The following is a 17,181-nucleotide window of genomic DNA, read 5'->3' on the forward strand; positions in this document are numbered from 1 at the left end:
TAGGAACCTGCGTAAGTTCCTGCCTCAGTTCAGAACCCTAGGTTCAGTTCTTGGATAAGTGAGATGCAGGTATCCTGGTCTGGAAGAAAGTGAGTACTTAAGTAGACAGTATCACAAGGCTTACCAGCCCTGTGGGTAGCAGAGGGTGCAGAATGCTGGGGTTCTGAGGAGGTGCTGTAACCCGTGAGGTCCCCTGGAGCAGGGGTGCTTCCGTGTGAGCCTCAAGGCAAGGGCAGTACTCAGTCAGGTGAGGGGGTGGGATTCCAGGCTGCCATCTGGAAGAGGTGACCACAGTTCTCCAAGGTGTCAGACAAGCAACAAGGACTGGCTTCAGGCCCCTTCTAAAGATGGTGGGAATTAGGTAACCAAGGGAGAGGACAGATGGGGCAGAAGCTAGAGGAAGGCTCTCCCTAGGTCTGCTGCATTGCACAGCTCTGTGGCAGCTCTGCCTACAGCTTGGTGGTCACCTAGGAGCCTGAACGAGCCCCAGGCTCCCTGATACCTTGTCTGCTAATCACAGCCATTGGAAGAGAGGAATCTCCTTGTCTGGGGAAGTGCACCTCACCCTACACCTCACCATGCAGGGCCAAGACATCTGATATGATCCTTGCCTTGATCAGGGCCCGAGATGCCGACCTGCCAGTGCTGTGTCAGGGCTGCAGGTGGATGGTGCACGGCCCGCACGGCCTTCTGCCTGGGCCCAGCATCCGGAAACCTGGGTGGACCCAACCACTAAAGATGCTTGATTCTCTAGATTTGTCACGAATTGTAGTTGGATGCTACAGGTCCGGAGGGCTAAAAGGGCCCACACATCTCATTTCTTCTTGCCTCTACTCCGATTTTGTAGTCTTTCCAAGGTCGCTCTGATAGCTCCAAAGTGTAGTTAACATTCTCACAACAGAGGCAGAGGACGTAGTCACCCTGATGGTTTCCAGTTCTACACCACGCCCATGTGGCTTCAGCCAGTGGCCAGAGATAGGAACACAGAGTCAGCTCTCCCAGCTGGCAGACTGGGCTCGCCACTCTCTTGTTGCTCCCTTTAAATGGACCATCCAGGCATTTACTCCAACCTTAATTGAGTGACCCACACCCCATTCCCCAAGATACCCTGCTCATTGCCCCACTCTCTTCTCTCTCTTTGCCTGCGCTCCCTGACCTCCCAGGACCTGTGAAGAACTGAAACCTCTTCCACTTTTGCATGTGACTGTGTCATGGAACCTGCTTTAAAATCTGACCCCCGAGGCTGCCCAGAGGGGCCCCATGCACGGGGTTCCTGGCTGGAGCACTTCTCTCTGGGCCACTTCTGTCTGAGCACTTCTGTCTGGGCCATTGGTGGCTGCTGAAGACAATAGTCCCCAGCCAAGGTGATCAAGGCTTTGATTCAAAATACCCAGTCATGACTTTTTTTTTTTTGGCTTTGTCTAGAAATTCTCACTCTTCTGTTGTTCTTGATGGTGATAGCCATTTCTTTAGCTCTCCCTCCCCAGCCAGGGAAAACACTTGTGGGCCTGTCGCACAACATTGCTTCTGGGGACAGCTGTGTGCCCGTGAGCCCAGGCTCCCCGGACCTGCAGGCTGTGGAGCGAGCAGGCGATGATTCCCAGAGCACCTGCATCCCCGTGGGCCCAAGACCCGTTTGCTTTGACCTGCGCGGCTCCCCACTCACAGAGCTTTCTGTGCACCGAGACCCCAGCCAGGGACATGAGGTCCAGCCGCCCCCTGTCAACCGCAGCCTCAAGCCTAACCAGAAAGGTAAGTCTCCCCATTCCATCTCCTGACAATGTCCAGAGACTCTGCATTCACTTCGGGGTCCGGTAGATCCTGGATGTGGAATGTCTGACTTTGGTAAGTCATGTGAATTCTCTGAGCCTGTTTTCTTCTCTGTGAAACGAAGACAGTAACTCCTGCTTCCTGGGTTTGTTTGGAAGGAGAGTGTCTGGGACAGTGGCCCAGGCCACTGAAGTTTGGCCTGTGCCTACCACATGTAGACCAGGAAGAAGAGCTAGAGGTCAGGTTCCACGCTGCCACCTCACCTGTGGCCTCGGGACAGCAAAGGGTTCAGGGGAGTAGTGGGATGACTGGGTGGGGATCAGCTTTGTGGGTCTGGCCACAGGGAACCAGACCTCAGTGAGTGGTGCTGGGGCCTCAGCACCTCATGGCGTCCACCTCCTTCCACGGTGGGCTACACAGCCCTGTCCAGGGCAAGCAGGGGCAGGCATGGGGACCAAATCCATTTCAAACGTTGCATCTGATTTTTATATTAAGTCAAATTTAGGCAGAAAAATCTGTTGTCAGACTATGTGTCCCCATTTTGGATTCTGAAAATACAGGGGCCATAGAGACAGTGGGAGGAACATATGATCTGGAATCTGAGAACAGGACTCTAAGACCCTTCAGGATGGCCCAGCTGATAGAGCCTTGTCAAGCCTCAACCCCACACACACAGCTGGGTGGACAGCGAGGGCTCTTCTAAGCACACATGGGCCTTGTAGCAAAGTGAACATGGGTGTGAAGGCATCCCTGGCTGATGACTGAAGGTTCTTTTCCTGCTCCAGCAAGCCCAACACCGCCCAACCTGAGAAACAACAGGGTCATCAATGAGCTCTCCTTCAAGTCACCTGTCACAGAGCCCTGGTCTAGGGCCAGGTGAGTGTCTGTCAGTGGAAACAGGAGCTGGGGGCCGCCGGGCTGGTGGAGGAGTGAGTGGGATGGTCGTTGGCGGGTGGTCAGGATAAATGGATGCCGACATTAATGTGGAGTTAGCTGACCCTGTCTCCATCTAATGGAGACAGGATCATCGGTAAAGGGGGAATTATGATTCCCGCCTCTATCAGTTCTTGATCTGGTAGCAGAGGGTGAGGTCTGGATGCCTGGGGTCAGGGCCCAGCAGGAGGCTGGAGCCCTGACAGCAGTCGTGAGCCCGCCCGGGATAGGGCGCAGCAGGAGGCTGGAGCCCTGACAGCAGTCCTGAGCCCGCCCGGGATATGCTCCTTGTCTTGTTTCCTGCAACAGCCACACCTTTGACTCCAGCTCCTCCCAACACCCCATCTCCACGCAGGGCATCACCAGCGCAGACTCAGGAGACAGCAGAGAGAGATACATTTTCCTGGTGAGTCCTTGCGGGTCACTGTAAGGCTCCTGAGAGTCCCTTGGGACCCACACTCACGTCCCCACTTCCCAGCTTAGCTATCCCAGCTGACTAACCCCAGCCCAGTGGGGTAAGATTTGGTCTCCTGCTGCAAACCCTCACTAAAGCACAGGTCTATCAAGCAGTCATCAGAGTTAGGAAGATGATGGTCTCTCCTCGAGGGTGTCTGAGACTTGAAGAGCAGAGGCAGCCTATGTCTCCCTCATGATGGTGACACAGGTGGCGTCACTTGGTGTCATAGGGCCCTGCCCTGGAAGAGGCAGAGCTGGAGGGTCTGCTTGGCTGTAGGGAGACACATATGTGCATTCCTCATCGAGGTGAGGGCTGTGAGAGCCGTGGAGATGCAGGTGGAGCACAAGACCCCCTTAGATTGGCACTAAAGAGGGCATCGTGGCCAGCACTTGATAGTTGCTGCACAGATATTGGAAGAATGAGCCAGCCAGCCAGCAAAGCAGCCATGACCCAGAGCCCAGGACTGCCGCCTTTCTCACCAGAGCCAGATTTCAGGAGCGTCCCAGCAAGATGGAACGTCCCAGCAAGGTGGAATGTCCCAGCAAGGTGGCAGCCGTCTAGAGAGGAGGCTGGGGGAGCCAGGACCTGGCATGTCTCCTGCAGAGCTGCCAAGGGAGCAGGCACCATGCAGCCTGGGGTGGTGGGCGCTGCTGAACTCTGGGAACTGGAGGGGAAGGCAGCTGCTTCATGAGATGGCCCCACTCTGGGCCATGGGTGGGAGTTTCAGAGGACGGAGTGGGTGCAGCATCCAGTGTGTGAAGGAGAGGTGCAGTAGTAACGCCTGCCTCACAGGACTGCTGAGAGGGTTTGAATGAGCAGGGATTGTCCCAGTGTGTGACTCAGAGTAGGATCCAGTGAGTGTGTAGCTATGCCCACAGGTGTGTTCCAATGGGTGCTGGGTCCGTCCATGTCCTAAACTCACCCGCAGGATTTTCCTTCTTGTGACAACAGAACCCGGGGTCTGCATTTCCTGTTCTCGGTGGCACCAGCAGTTCAGCCCTGGCGAGGAGCACTGGTAGCATCCACTATGTGGCTGTGGACTTCCAGCCAAGCAAGGTGCCTGGGGTGGAGCTGGGGTCGGGCGGAGCCCTTGGGCTCTGGGGGAGAGACCGCGGGGCCAGGCCTTTTAGCACCAGCAGCAGCATTTGCCCCTCCCAGCCCGGCCTGGCTCGTATGCTCAGTGGTGCTCCGGTCTGGATCTTGGGGCTCCTGTTCCTTCCCTCTCAGCGTGGTGCCTTGATCAGTCTGCCCTGACTCCCTGTAGAGATGGACACATGACTGTGCAGAGCCCTGATCTGTGGAGGTTGCAGAATAAATCAGGAGAGACCCAGGACTCAGTTTCCTGCCTCCAGACCAAACTCTTCAGTGAGGAGAACTCTGTGTGGGAGGTCCCAGAGCCCAGCCATTGATGCCGGGCCTCAGAAGGAACTTCTGGGCCCAGGAAAGCCTCTCAAGGAAGCACATGTAGCCAGCCTGTCTAGACGGCAGGGTGGGGAGCCCCACCTCTGCACATTGACCCCCTTGGGGAGATAGGACTCACCTAGGGTTCCCCTGGAAAGGCCTGGGCTGGTGCTTGTTGGCACCTGGGAAATTTCCTGTGCTGGATGGATGAGTGGGTCGAGGGGAAGGCCTTGGCCAATCCTCAGGCCAGAGAAGGGCCTGGCTCTTCCTGCGAACTGGGAGATGAGAAGCGCTGGCAGTGCTGTGGCATCCAGCAGGAGGCGAGGTTAGCCTGGAGTTGAGGCTTTAAAGCCCAAGACCCCTCAGGCTGCTGAGAGCAGGAGGTGGAGGCTCCTCTTCCCTGAGAAAGTTCGGGAGAGCCCACTCCTCGGCCTGCCCCTCCTCACCAGGAACTCACAGACACTCCCATTTGCACTTCCACTCTGTGTCCCTCAGATATCCATAAGCTCTGTCGCATCCGGCAAGAAGGCGGAATATGTCCAGGTGGATCTGGAGAAGACCCAGGCCCTGCAGAAGACCATGCATGAGCAGATGTGCCTGCTGCAGTCCTTGGAGCCGCCCAGGGGCATCAAGCTGTGACTCGGGACACCGAAACCAGAGAGGGGCCAGGGCAGTGCTAGTCCTCCACACTCTAAAGCTCTCTGATGTCAGGGACCCCATCCCTTACCGAGAGTGGAGGCCTGATCAAGGTACATCTTCTGCCTGGTTGGGACCCACCTGTGCCTTTGGCTGGCCATGGGCTCCACCTTTACCCCCTTGCTAGGATCAGTTCCCAGCAAGCACCCTCCATCTCTTCCTGCCCCTCAGACCCGGGCTCCCAACAGGTTCCACACTCACACACGCTCCCAGTTCTCAGCCTCTTCCTTCCAGCCTTTGGGCTGTTCCTCTCAATGCTGGAACGTGAGGAGCCACCATGCTGGTCCTGGGAGCCAAGGTCCGTAGGCCACAGTGGACATGGACCTTTTCAGCCCTGGCATTTTTTGGTCAGGGGAGAGGCAAGGCCATCAAACATTGGAAAACTTGAGAAGGAAAGTGAAAGGTGGTCTTGAGAAGCAAAGGAATTAGGTCCTTAGACCCAGAAGGGCAGCTGATGCCTGCAGGGGCTCCCACTTCAGGCTGAGGCCAGAGTACAGCAGCTGCTCCGGTCTGGAAGAGGCAGAGAGGGAAGGGCAGAAGGAAGGGAGAGCAGGAGGATGGGCAGCCGAAAGCCACAAGGAGCAGGACGGGAGCTCCAGAGACTGGGGTGACAAGGACCGGGGTCAGGGTCCCAGAAATCTGGTGATGCCCCTTGGAGGGCCCTTTGCCTGCTTAAGAAGGCTTGGTTGGAGCTGGGCAAAGCAGCAACTGATGGGGGATACCTGCAGGGTGAGGCGTGGGATGTGAGAGGGAGGGAGGGAAAGAACGTGCAGATAGCGGTGGCACAGGGCTGAGGGGGTCCTGGGACAGGGGCCCAAGGCAGGGCCCAGGACTCTGCAGTGCAGGTGGTGCAGCATGTGACTTTGTGAAGGGGCAGAGCAGTGGGGAGGGCACAGAGGGAACCCATGGAAGGCAGGGCCAGGGAGTCGGCTGGGAGAAGTAGGGAAATGTGGCCGGGATCTGGGGGAGTGCCAGAAGTGATGAATGGGATACAGGAGCAGAAAGTGAAGGGGTCCGCTGTACACGGGAGCAGTGTGAGGCCAGCTGGAGGGCGTGGGACGCGGGTGGAACCCGCAGGGAGGATGACCTGGGGTGGGGCTGGGGTTGTGCCAGGCCCAGTGTTTCCTTCACTTTGCCCTCTTCCCTGGCATTCCAGTGCCACACTGGACTCATTGGCTCTGCGGCCAGAAGCCAGTCTCCTCCTCCTGTGACTTGAGAGAGCCTCAGATCCCAGGCTCAGAAGGTAGGGCCCCACCCAGGGCTTTGTGTGCTAAGGTTCAGGTATGGGTCGGAATTTTTTATATTGAAGGTTTTTGACCAAAATTTCCAAGAGTTTCAGAGTGAACAGGGCAGTCCAGACCCTTCTACCCTGGGGTGAATAGACTTTCCTCCTCCAAAAACGTGACTGCCCACAGGGTTTGATGGAGGCGGCCTCCACATCCTGTCAGCGCCTGTGAGCACCACACCTCACCAGACCAGGGGCCTGGCCGGCTTCTGGGAATCCAGCACTCAGCAGGGGTCCTCTCCTCAGTAGCTCAAAGGCTCAGGTGGCAGGGCCCCAGGCTTAGGTACTGAGGACACAGGTAATCTATCAGACCTTTGCCCAAACTTGACAGGGTCACATCAGTGAGGGAAAGGACAAGGACACAGACAGTGGTGATGGCCAAGATGGGCTGACTGCTGCCAATGGTGAAGACTCCTTCTCAGGGAGTGGGGCAGGGAGAGTGGTTTTCAGGACAAGGGGTGCCTGAGTTAGGCTGGAGAGGAGGTTAGGTCAGATTTTTACAGGGAAGGAGGGCACGGGCCAGGGTACAGTGGAGGAAGGAAAGACAGACTGGAAGAGCCTTGGGCTGAGGGGACAGAGGGCCTCTGGAGTGCAGGTGCAGCTGTTCAGAACTGCAGGGGCCGGGCCTCTGTGCTCCCACAGGTGGAGTGGTAATGGCTGCGTGGCCACACTGGGCAGGGTGTGTAGGGTGGTGGCTTACTGGCCCATCCCTGACTCTGTCCCCGTAAGTCCCTCCAGGTGGTCTCACACAGCGAAGCTCTTAATGGCATCCCCTGTCCTTAGCTGACTACAGTGGGGCCTGGTATTGATCTCAACTCCCAGCCCAGTCCCCTTCCCTGTTGACTGCAGGCTGCTGGGAAAATCCTGTGTGTTCTGAGTGTGCGTTGTGTACATGAACCTGGTGGAGGCTTCAGAGAGAGGCGTTCAAGTCCCATCTCCAGAGAGGGTCCTTCCTGCTCTGGGTTTCTGTCACCACCAAAACAGGCTTGTGAGCAGAGCCCTGCTCACAAGCCTGGACGCCAGCTGTGTCCAGCACATACCCAGCCATTTACCCACTGTCCCAGAAGGAAAAGTCAACTCAGCTTAGTACAGGGGCCCTTGGACCTATCATGAGGTCAAAGTCCACCTCCCCTGGTGGCCTGGCCAGGACCAAGACCCCAAAGGGGGACACCTCAGGTAGTGGACCTTGCTTTCCTATCTGTGGAATGCGTGGTTGGATTCGATGTTTTCTGGCCCCTTCCCGAGCTGAAGCTCTGCAGGTCTGAAGGGGAGCTCCCTGCTGTTACTTCTCTCTGGAGGCTCCGCGTCACCAGGGATGAGCAGCACCAGCGCACTGGCCAATTAGCCAGTCCCTTCCTAGCTTGATTTGGGCAACTTCTTCATTTCAGACCATTAATATCGACCCCATTCCTAGGGCAGAAGCACAACCCCCTGGTGTGGGAAAGTACGCTCAGCTGCAGTCTGCCTTGTGGCCTTTAAACCTGCTGTGGGGCCGTCATCTCAGCCCCAGGCAATGGCGCAGCACCACCTATATGACTGTGACCCCTAGGGAGATGCAGGACAGGGAAGTGAGTACTTTCTTCCTGGGCCTGGGCCTTCATCTGGTAAGTGTGGGGAGGGGAGGCAGACCTGCAGAGCTCTAAGGGCGTCCTGGGATGCACCAAGCCCCTGGGGCCTGGGATGATGGCCAGCTGCCCACAGAGGGCCTGCTGCAGTCAGGCAGGCACGTCTAGTCTGGCGGTGTGTGTCCGTGCGTATTTTTTGCCTCCTTGTATCTTGCTGTTTAGAATCATTTTGCACAGAATGTTTGGTTTCTCAGGAAGAGAAAATGGGTGAGAACTCGCTCTTAAGTTCTTGGCTTGGTACCATTTAAAATTGACATTTCATGTTTCAAATCATGGTTGGTGTTTAATCACTGTAGTTATTCATTTTCCTTTAAAACTTTTGTTATGTGTATTTACCTTGTGAGCAGACCTGGGGGTGACAGGAGTGTGCTAAGTGGCTGTCGTTTCTGCTGTGGCCACTGGACGGGCCTTGTGTTGGCAGGCGCCTTCGTGCTGAGGCGCTGGAGCAGGACAGCAGTGAGGTGCATGAGGAATGCAGCCGCACTCACTCAACTCCCCACTTGGGGCGAGCCCGAGCACCTGGCTGCACTGTGCAAGCACACACACACTGTCAACAAGAAACCCATTTCAGAATCATTTCTCCAATGACCCAGGAAGGCCACTGTGCCAGTCTGTTCATTTCATCTTAAACAGAATAGGTACCTTTCCTGGCTAAGAGAGAAAATAAATTCTGTCACAGAATCTGTTTTCCTAATCTGTAAACTGGACATTGTGCCAGCATCTGCCAGTCTGTCTTTCTTAGAAGGGAGTCTAGAGGTGGGTTCTGAGAGGGCCTCATCTGTGTCCACGTCCACAGGTCCCTGAGGTCTGACATCCCACAACTCCCCTGTACCCACTGCACAAGTGGGCAGCCCTTGAGGTCCCTGGTGCCTTCCCACCTTCCATGTTCCCCCAAGGGGCACTGCAGGCGTGGTGCTTGGTGACCCTGTGGTAAGGGCTGCTCCCAGGCCCCATACATGCTGTTCTCTGCTTCAACTCCAGGATAGGGTGGGGCCCAGGAAAGGAGCTGGGCCTGAGTGGGCAACCTATGGTGAGTGCTGGTACTGGGCTCTGTGAGTGTGGCTGCTCCTGCGCATTTCTCTAGCTCCAGGACGGGATGGTGCCTGTGGGAAGGAGCTAGGTGTAGGCATGGTGGATGCACCACGGCCCTGTGGTGAGGGCTGGTCCTGGGCCCTGCCAGTGTGGCTGCTCATGTGCTCCTCTCCAGCTCCTGGATGGGATGGTGCCCACAGGAAGGAGATGGGTTCGGACTCCGGAGAAGCAGGGGGCTGCCTCCCAGCTAGCCCTGACCCATGCCAAGTCCAGCTCTGGAGATGTGACAACCCCCTTTCAACCTCCCAGCTTCTCAGATCAAAGAAAGGAACGTGGCATCTGTAACAGGTGTTTGCAGGCAGTCCAGATTTCTTGGGCCTGAAACATCGCTAGCTATTTGGGTTCCAGGTGCACCTGAGAGGCGAGTCCCCTCCACAGTATTCCTCTCAGCCCCCCACCCTGTGTACCCTTCCTCCCTCTTCCATTCCATCCTCTAGGTCCTCCCAGCCTCGGCACTACGCAAGTCCTTCAGCACACAGGACTCTCACTCCATGCTGTATCTCAAGTGATGGGGACAGGGGTGTGTCCTCACCTTACCAAGGAGGAGCCTGGGCCCGTATCAGGCTGGCCAGATGTGGTGAGGAAATCGAGGGTACAGCAGACAAGAAGGACAACAGATTTCAAAGGCTTCAGAGAGACTGGTGTCATGCTGTTTGAGAGCATGGGTCTGTCTCTGCATAGAAAAGGGGCTATAGCAGTGTCAAGGCACAAGAAGGTCACTGGATTGCCCCTGCTCAGCCCTCAGGTGCTGCTCTGGTTGTCCATGGCGAGGACCCATCCTCCTGGCCAAAGCCTTTGCTGTTCCACTTAAGTATTTTGATGCCACCCTTAACTCTAAAAGGTGGAGTCTCCGGCATTTAGGAGGTAAGACTACCCTCCCACTGACACTTGGCCATTCACATTTGTAGAACAGCACACTTACTATATAACTGCATAATCCATTGTTCAATGTCTGTTCCTCTGAAGTAAGGGGTTAGGTCTGTCAGAGCCACCAAGATATTCCCAGCATTGAGCAATGAATGAAGGAATGGGTTGATGGATTTTTTTAAAAGACTGAAAGAGAAGAGAAATATTGAGCCAATGCTTGGCCTGGACTGGATGAATCTCCACCCAGGAGATCAAATCCAGGAACCTGGTGGGCCTGCTCTCTCACAGGTGAGGATGTTGCTGTCCTTGGAAGTGGCTTCTGTCAAGCCCTGTGGATGGTAGACTTGGCCCAGACTCTGGGAGAGCCCGGTTCAGTCTTGGGCCCATCGCCGGTGACACTGCTGGTAAAAGAGCACACAGACCTTCTTTGGGTATGAGGGAGGCGACATTGCAGACAGTCAGCAGGAGGACACCTATGTGGGCAGTTCCCAGAGGGGCTGGGCGGCAGCACCCTTGCAGGCTTAGCAGTGGTTGGGATGCTCTCCCAGCACACTCCAGAGTGCGCTGGTTCAGTGCTAGTCCACACACCTGGCCTGGCACCAGTTAGTGGGGCAATGATGTCACCGCGGATCTTGCAGTTCCTGCATTGAAGGGGAGGCACAGCAATCTCTGGGTGAGGTAGTGTGGCCCCTGGCTCAGGCCCCTGCCTATTCAGCACCCTTCAGGGCAGCACCCACCTCACTGCAGCAGGGGTTCTCTGCTGTCAGCCTCTCAGGAACAGGAAGTAGTTGACCAGGTCCAAGTCAAAGCTGGAGCCCCGGAGACCACATAGCGCCTTCACAGACAGGGCAACTGTCCCTGTAGGTCCCTGGTCCCAGGCCATTCGCCCCCTTTTTCCTCTGTACCCCGAACAGCCCAGGGATGCCTGGCAATGTGGGTGCTCAAAATTCACAGATGAATGACATTTATAGCACATTAGGGCCCCAGTTTTTTTTTTTTTTCTTTTTTTTTTTGAGACGGAGTTTCACTCATGTTACCCAGGCTGGAGTGCAATGGCGCGATCTTGGCTCACCGCAACCTCCGCCTCCTGGGTTCAGGCAATTCTCCTGCCTCAGCCTCCTGAGTAGCTGGGATTACAGGCACACACCACCATGCCCAGCTAATTTTTTGTATTTTTAGTAGAGACGGGGTTTCACCATGTTGACCAGGATGGTCTCGATCTCTTGACCTCGTGATCCACCCGCCTCGGCCTCCCAAAGTGCTGGGATTACAGGCTTGAGCCACCGCGCCCGGCCAAGGGCCCCAGTTTTAACGCAGTAGGCGGAATCACTGGAGAGAGAGATTTGGGCAGCACAGCACAGAATGGGACCCAAGGGGGCCCTGCCGTGGCCCCACAGGCTCCATCATGAATCTGCGCCAGCATGAACAAGGGCTCAGCAGCTTCTTCCATGAAGCAGGCGCTTGTCGTCAGATGCAGGTAGGTCCTGGGGCAGGGAGGCTGTCACTGTGGGGGCCTGACCAGAGCTTCCTTTTCACCTCCCCTTCCCCCTGTACACACTTGGCTGTGATCCAGGAAGGCAAAGAGCCACTGCAGCCTGGAAATAAAAGGCTTTGAGTTGTTCTCAAATGAAGCCAACAGTGTTTGAAGCTTCAGAACAAAGCAGGAGTGCCCAGGGTAAGCAAAGGCCCCAAAGGAGCCTCTACTCACCCATGGCCTCCAGGCCAAAGGAAGAACAGGCATTTCTAGCTCAAGGTGAGGGTGGAGGCAGGGGACCTGGAGGAAGAAAAGGTGAACACTTGGCTCAGAGTGTCTGGGATCAGAAACAGCAATGACCTTGGTTTCTAAAATAAAGGGTATAATAGCAAGGTGACCACTGAAGTCCCTACCAGCTCTGTCATCCCATGGCCCCAGGAGCCAGAGATGAGTGTGTCCTAAGGTCTTGTGGTCCCAGGGTTCTAAGTCTGGGGCTCTGGTCAACCCCAGAGTTCATGCCAACATCATCCCAACCACAGCAGCCCCCGCTCCCTTTCTCCATGCTTCCCCAAGAAACAGCATCCAGACCCCTGCAAAGCACTAAGCTCTAAGTCCGGCCCCAGTCCACTCCTGCAGCCCCTGCTCAGTGCCCTGGCCCAAAGCCACCCAGAGTTATTCTCCTGCCTTCAGATGAGAAAGGCAGGTGTCAGTATGAGAAATATTCTGACAGAAGAGAACACGGTGGTATAGACTGGCTCCTGGTGACAGAGGTGTGGCACTATGGGAGACAGGAGAGAGACCCTCTTCATGCCTATATTCCCTGGAACAAAATGATTTCCAGGTCCCAGCTTTGCTCCTCTTCTCACTAGACATTCTGGACAGATCCATGATGCATTTCTCCAAACAGCCCATTGCATAGAATGGCACTGCTCAAAGTGTGGGTCACTTGGCTGGTCCAAGGCAATGTAAGTTCAGAAATGGAGGAAGCATTTAGAAACCTGTAAAGCACTGGGATATTACCATGACCATTTAAGCACCGGAGCTTTTGTTGTTGTTAAGTCATTTTATTGTGTTTTACAAAAGTAATGGTCTGCAGTAGACCAAAATTAGAAAAACAAAACAAATTATTCACCAGGAAATTGAGAAGAATTAGTAGCAGCAGCTTAGGAAGTTAAGAGATCATATCCAACCTCCTCTGCTGAACCTGAAGCTCAGAGAGAGAAAACTGACTTGAGGTCATACTATAAACCTGGATCAAACCTTCTTTCACAGGATCAAAGCTGAAGTTTTGAGTGATTTTTATGCAAGCCATAAGGTAATTGGGTAGCCATAGACAATAAATACTGTGTTTGTTGCATTAAAGAAAAACATGCCTGAAACCAGAATGAATGTGAACTTCACTCAGGAAGACACAGCCCACCACCATGGACTCAAGGAGAAGTCAGTGATGTCAACCAGCCCAGTGAGGACCCCTCCTCCCACTGTAGCCCAGTCCCTTGTGCCCATCTTGAGTTCTCATCCTGTTGCTACCTTCTGCCTTGGCAATGGCCTGAAGCCCTCTGGGGCCTTCATGTGCCCACAGACCTCAGGGGATCATGTCAGTAATGCAAAGGAAGACCCACTCTCTCCATCCCACATTCTCCTTTCTACCTTCTACCGGTGACCATAAAGCAGAGAACCAAGGGCAGAGAGGAAGTGAAAAATCAGCGTCTATACAAAAGCCACGAACAAGCCTAAGGAACGCTGTTCACGCAGCGTGTAGAACCCAATTGATTAAAACAATGTTGCCCGTGTGTTACTTAACCATGAGCTCGGGGCAGAAACCAGCCAGCTCGCTCTCCTGTGAGACCCAGGCCTCCTGCCGTGATTGCTGCTTGGTGTAATCCTCACTGGGAACGTGAAAGTCCTGGGCAGGAAACAAGGCAGGCAGTGGGCCCCAGAATCAGCCCAGCAGCTGGGCTAGAAAAGTCACCTCCTCTGGGAAGTCGTCTTCACTACAGCCAACTTGGCTGTAGTCCTGAGGGACTGCCTACAAATGTTGCCAACAGCTTCTGCCTGCAAACACAGTCCAGCTTCTCATCTTGTCATGAGGGCCTTTTATGTAACCTTTCATTTCACACCACCTTAAGTAATGCCTATTTTATACATTAAGTGACTAAGATTCAGGTAGAGAAAAGAATTGGCCAGGTCACATGCCAATGAATGAAGGATTCCTAAGTTCTTGCAGGAGCCCAGCAGCTACAGCCCTGGCCTATTGGAATCCAGTGGCATCAAGACCTCAATGTGAGCCCCAGTGCTCGTCCCCACTCACTGTCTGGCCGTGGCCAGTGAGCCTCTCTGACTCAGCCTGTGAACACCCCCTGGGCCTAGATTTCCTGTGTCAGGTGAGGATATGCCTACCTTCTGTCATTTTGGCATTCTGTACTTCCATGGTGCTTACCCACAATCATGTTCCTGCTTTCATCTACTTTTAGATTTGCAGTCAACCTGCAAGACAATTAGTCACCCTCTTGGAACATGCTCCTACTGTCAGGACAATGGGAGGGTGCTGGAGGTCTGTGGTATGGGTTCTTGATCATGAGCAAGCTTTCCCCCAGGACCCTTTATCATATTAAACAGCTGCATCTGCAGCAGTATCGCCAAACACTAGTTCTAATAATGACGTATTTTACAGTGTGACCTAAGCACAATGTAGTGTTTCTTAACTGATTTAAGCAGCATTTATGACAGTTCCTCTACCCTATCCTTATCCCCAGATCCCGAGTGCAATGCCCTGGATTTGTACAGGGGTCCACAGAGCTTGAAGCTGGCTTAGTACCAATACCCACATCTCCCCAGTGCATGTCCTCCAACTACTGTAGAAGACCTTGTCTGAGTAGTGGTTTCACTCACTCATTTCCCAGGATCATTTATCAGATAATGTATCAGATTAGCCAGTCCCCTCTTACAGATGATTTTTAAAAAAGATGAAAAGAACTGCCAGAGGGGAGATAAGAAGTTACAGTTTCTTCATCTTCTCTCTCGGTCCCTCTTTTTTCTTGCATTTGTGCCCTATCCAATTTCTTCTCACCCCACACACAATATCAACACATACGGACAAAAAGACAAATGGACAGAACGTCTCACAGAGAGAGAGAGAGAGAGGGAGAGAGAGAGAGGAGAGAGGGAAAGAGAGAGAGAGAGGGAGGACAGAGAGAGAGAGAGAGGGAGGAGAGAGAGAGAGAGGCGCAAAAATATTCATAACAGAAAAAAAAAAATCAAATGCCATTTTCCCCAAAGAATGGAACTTCACACTCTTAGGAAAATAAAACAACAATTTCCCAAATTACTCTCAAGCTCCTAATGCTTCTGGAAACGTACATACTATGGCTCCCTGAACAAGGTCGCAGCTCCCAGAGAGAAACTAGCATAGCCGGATGCATGTGCCTTGGTATAAGCATGTTCCAGAGCTCGTGTGCAAAGGAACATATATCCACACCATAATGTGCTCATAGAACACAAGTGAAAGAATTTCATAAACAATAAAATTCTATAAATTTCTGCCTTGACTCTCAAATTGGCTTGTTAGCAAGTGGTATTCAAAGCCACAGGGAAAATGTAGCACATCTTCCTGGAGCTATATTCTTTAATATTCAACAAAGAAAACCATGCATTTATATTAAAACCAGTATTTATGAACTACATGCCTGAGTCTTTTTGTCCAACTTTAATTTACAATCAGGGTACATGTGTAGGTTTGCTATATCGGTATATTGTATGATCCTGAGGTTCAGAGCATGAATGAATCTGTCACCCAAGTAGTGAGCTTAGTACCCGAGAGGTAGTTTTTATCAACCCTTACACCCCTCCCTCTCTCCTTGCTATTGTATTCCCATAAGTCTATTGCTCCCATTTTTATTACCATGCATATCCCATGTTTTGCTCCCACTTAGAAGTGAGAACATGTGATATTTGGTTTTCTGTTTCTGCATGTGTTTGTTTAGGATAATGGTTTCTAGCTGCATCCACGTGGCGGCAAAGCATGTGCTTGCATTCTTTTTTATTGCTGTGTAGTGCTCCACAGTGTATATGTGCCACATTTTCTTTATTCAATCCACAATTGATGGGGACCTGGGTTCATTCCATGTCTTTGCTATTGTGAAAAAAGTTACCATTGAATGGTAGTTCTGTTTTAAGTTCTTTGAGAAATTTCCACACTGCTCTCCACAGTGGCTGAAATGATGTAAATTTCCATCAACAGTGTATACAAACTTTTTCAACAACCTCATCGATGTGTTATTTTTTGACATTTTAATAATAGCTATTCTGACTGGTGTGAGATAATATCTCATTATGGTTTTTATTTGCATTTCTCTGGTAATTAGTGATGATAAGCATTTTTTCCATACATCTTTTTGTATGCCTTGTATGTCTTTTTTTTGAGAAGTGTCTGTTCATGTCCTTTGCCTACTTTTAATGGGGTTATTTGCTTTTTGCTTGTTCAGTTGTTTAAGTTACAGATTCCGAATACTTGACTTTTGTTGAATGCGTGATTTGCAAATACTTTCTCCCATTATGTAGATTGTCTGTTTACTTCCTTAATAGTTTCCTTTGCTGTGCAGAAGCTCTTTAGTTAATTAGGTCTCACTTGTTACTTTTTGTTTTTGTGACAATTGCTTTTGAGGACTTAGCCACAGATTATTTGCCCAGGCTTATATTTAGAAAGATAGTTCCTAGGCTTTCTTATAGGATTTTAAGTAGCTTGAGGTCTTTCATTTAAGTATTTAATACACCTTGAATTCAATTTTGTATGTGGTGATAGGTAGGTATAATGTTTAATAATGAGTGTCAACTTGACTGGATTGAAGGATGCAAAGTATTGTTCCTGGGGGTGTCTGTGAGGGTGTTGCCAAGGGAGATTAACATTTGAGTCAGTGGATGGAAAGGGGCAGACCCACCCTCAGTCTGGTTGGCGCCATCTAATCAGCTGCCAGTGCAGCTAGGATAAAAGCAGCCAGAGGAACATGGAAGGACTAGACTGGCTGAGTGCAGTCCTGAGAGAAGCCCTAATCCATAGGCACCCAGCATGCCGCAGCATCTCAGGCCCTGCTCTGCAGCCCCCATCACCCAGCCCCTGCCCTCCCAGCGCACACAGCACCAGCACGGAGCTGGGAAGCCATGTGGCGTAGGTCACTGCCTGCCCAGGAGACGTCCCTCTCAGAAGTGCTCAGCAGCCTGGTCCCCGGCCCAGAGTACAGGATACTCAGCCTTGAAATCAACTCAGGCTTCCCCGCACAGTCCACCGGAGTCACATCCTTCAGGGCAGATGGCAAGGGTGGGCCGGGGCCACAGTCCTGACTGCATCCCAAAGCCAGCATAAGGCTACATGGCTGGAAACCACTGTCCCTACGGCTCAGCGTCTCTCCAGGGCAAACACCCCCAGCTGGAGACGGGGGATAGAGAGGGCCGAGGCCTCACTGGGACCTGGGACAGCACCACGGTTTGGAGAGCTGGCTTGCCGGGCTGCGGAAGCCCGTGTGTGGAAAGGGCACATCGGAGGATCCCATGTGTTCTGCGTCTGCGTCTCTGTGTGTCCCTGTGT

The 17,181-nt window shown here is 53.0% G+C and overlaps 1 protein-coding gene and 1 long non-coding RNA gene across 2 annotated transcripts in view; both read left to right on the forward strand.

The window, feature by feature from the left end:
- GAB4 (GRB2 associated binding protein family member 4) overlaps window positions 1-5,209 on the forward strand; it is a 36,196-nt gene extending 30,987 nt beyond the window's left edge. The window contains 5 exon segments of the mRNA XM_032271423.1: window positions 1,488-1,756; window positions 2,560-2,646; window positions 3,013-3,109; window positions 4,112-4,216; window positions 5,057-5,209. Coding sequence (XP_032127314.1) covers window positions 1,488-1,756; window positions 2,560-2,646; window positions 3,013-3,109; window positions 4,112-4,216; window positions 5,057-5,200 — 702 coding nt within the window. The 3' untranslated portion in view covers window positions 5,201-5,209.
- Window positions 5,210-10,989: 5,780 nt separating this feature from the next.
- On the forward strand, window positions 10,990-14,558 carry LOC116544793. The gene is made up of 2 exons (XR_004266035.1): window positions 10,990-11,112; window positions 11,425-14,558. It is a non-coding gene; the product is annotated as an uncharacterized LOC116544793 (long non-coding RNA).
- Window positions 14,559-17,181: the final 2,623 nt, after the last annotated feature.

This window comes from Sapajus apella, unplaced genomic scaffold (assembly GCF_009761245.1).
Source record: "Sapajus apella isolate SASKATOON/1434 unplaced genomic scaffold, GSC_monkey_1.0 scaffold231, whole genome shotgun sequence".
NCBI lineage: Eukaryota > Metazoa > Chordata > Mammalia > Primates > Cebidae > Sapajus > Sapajus apella.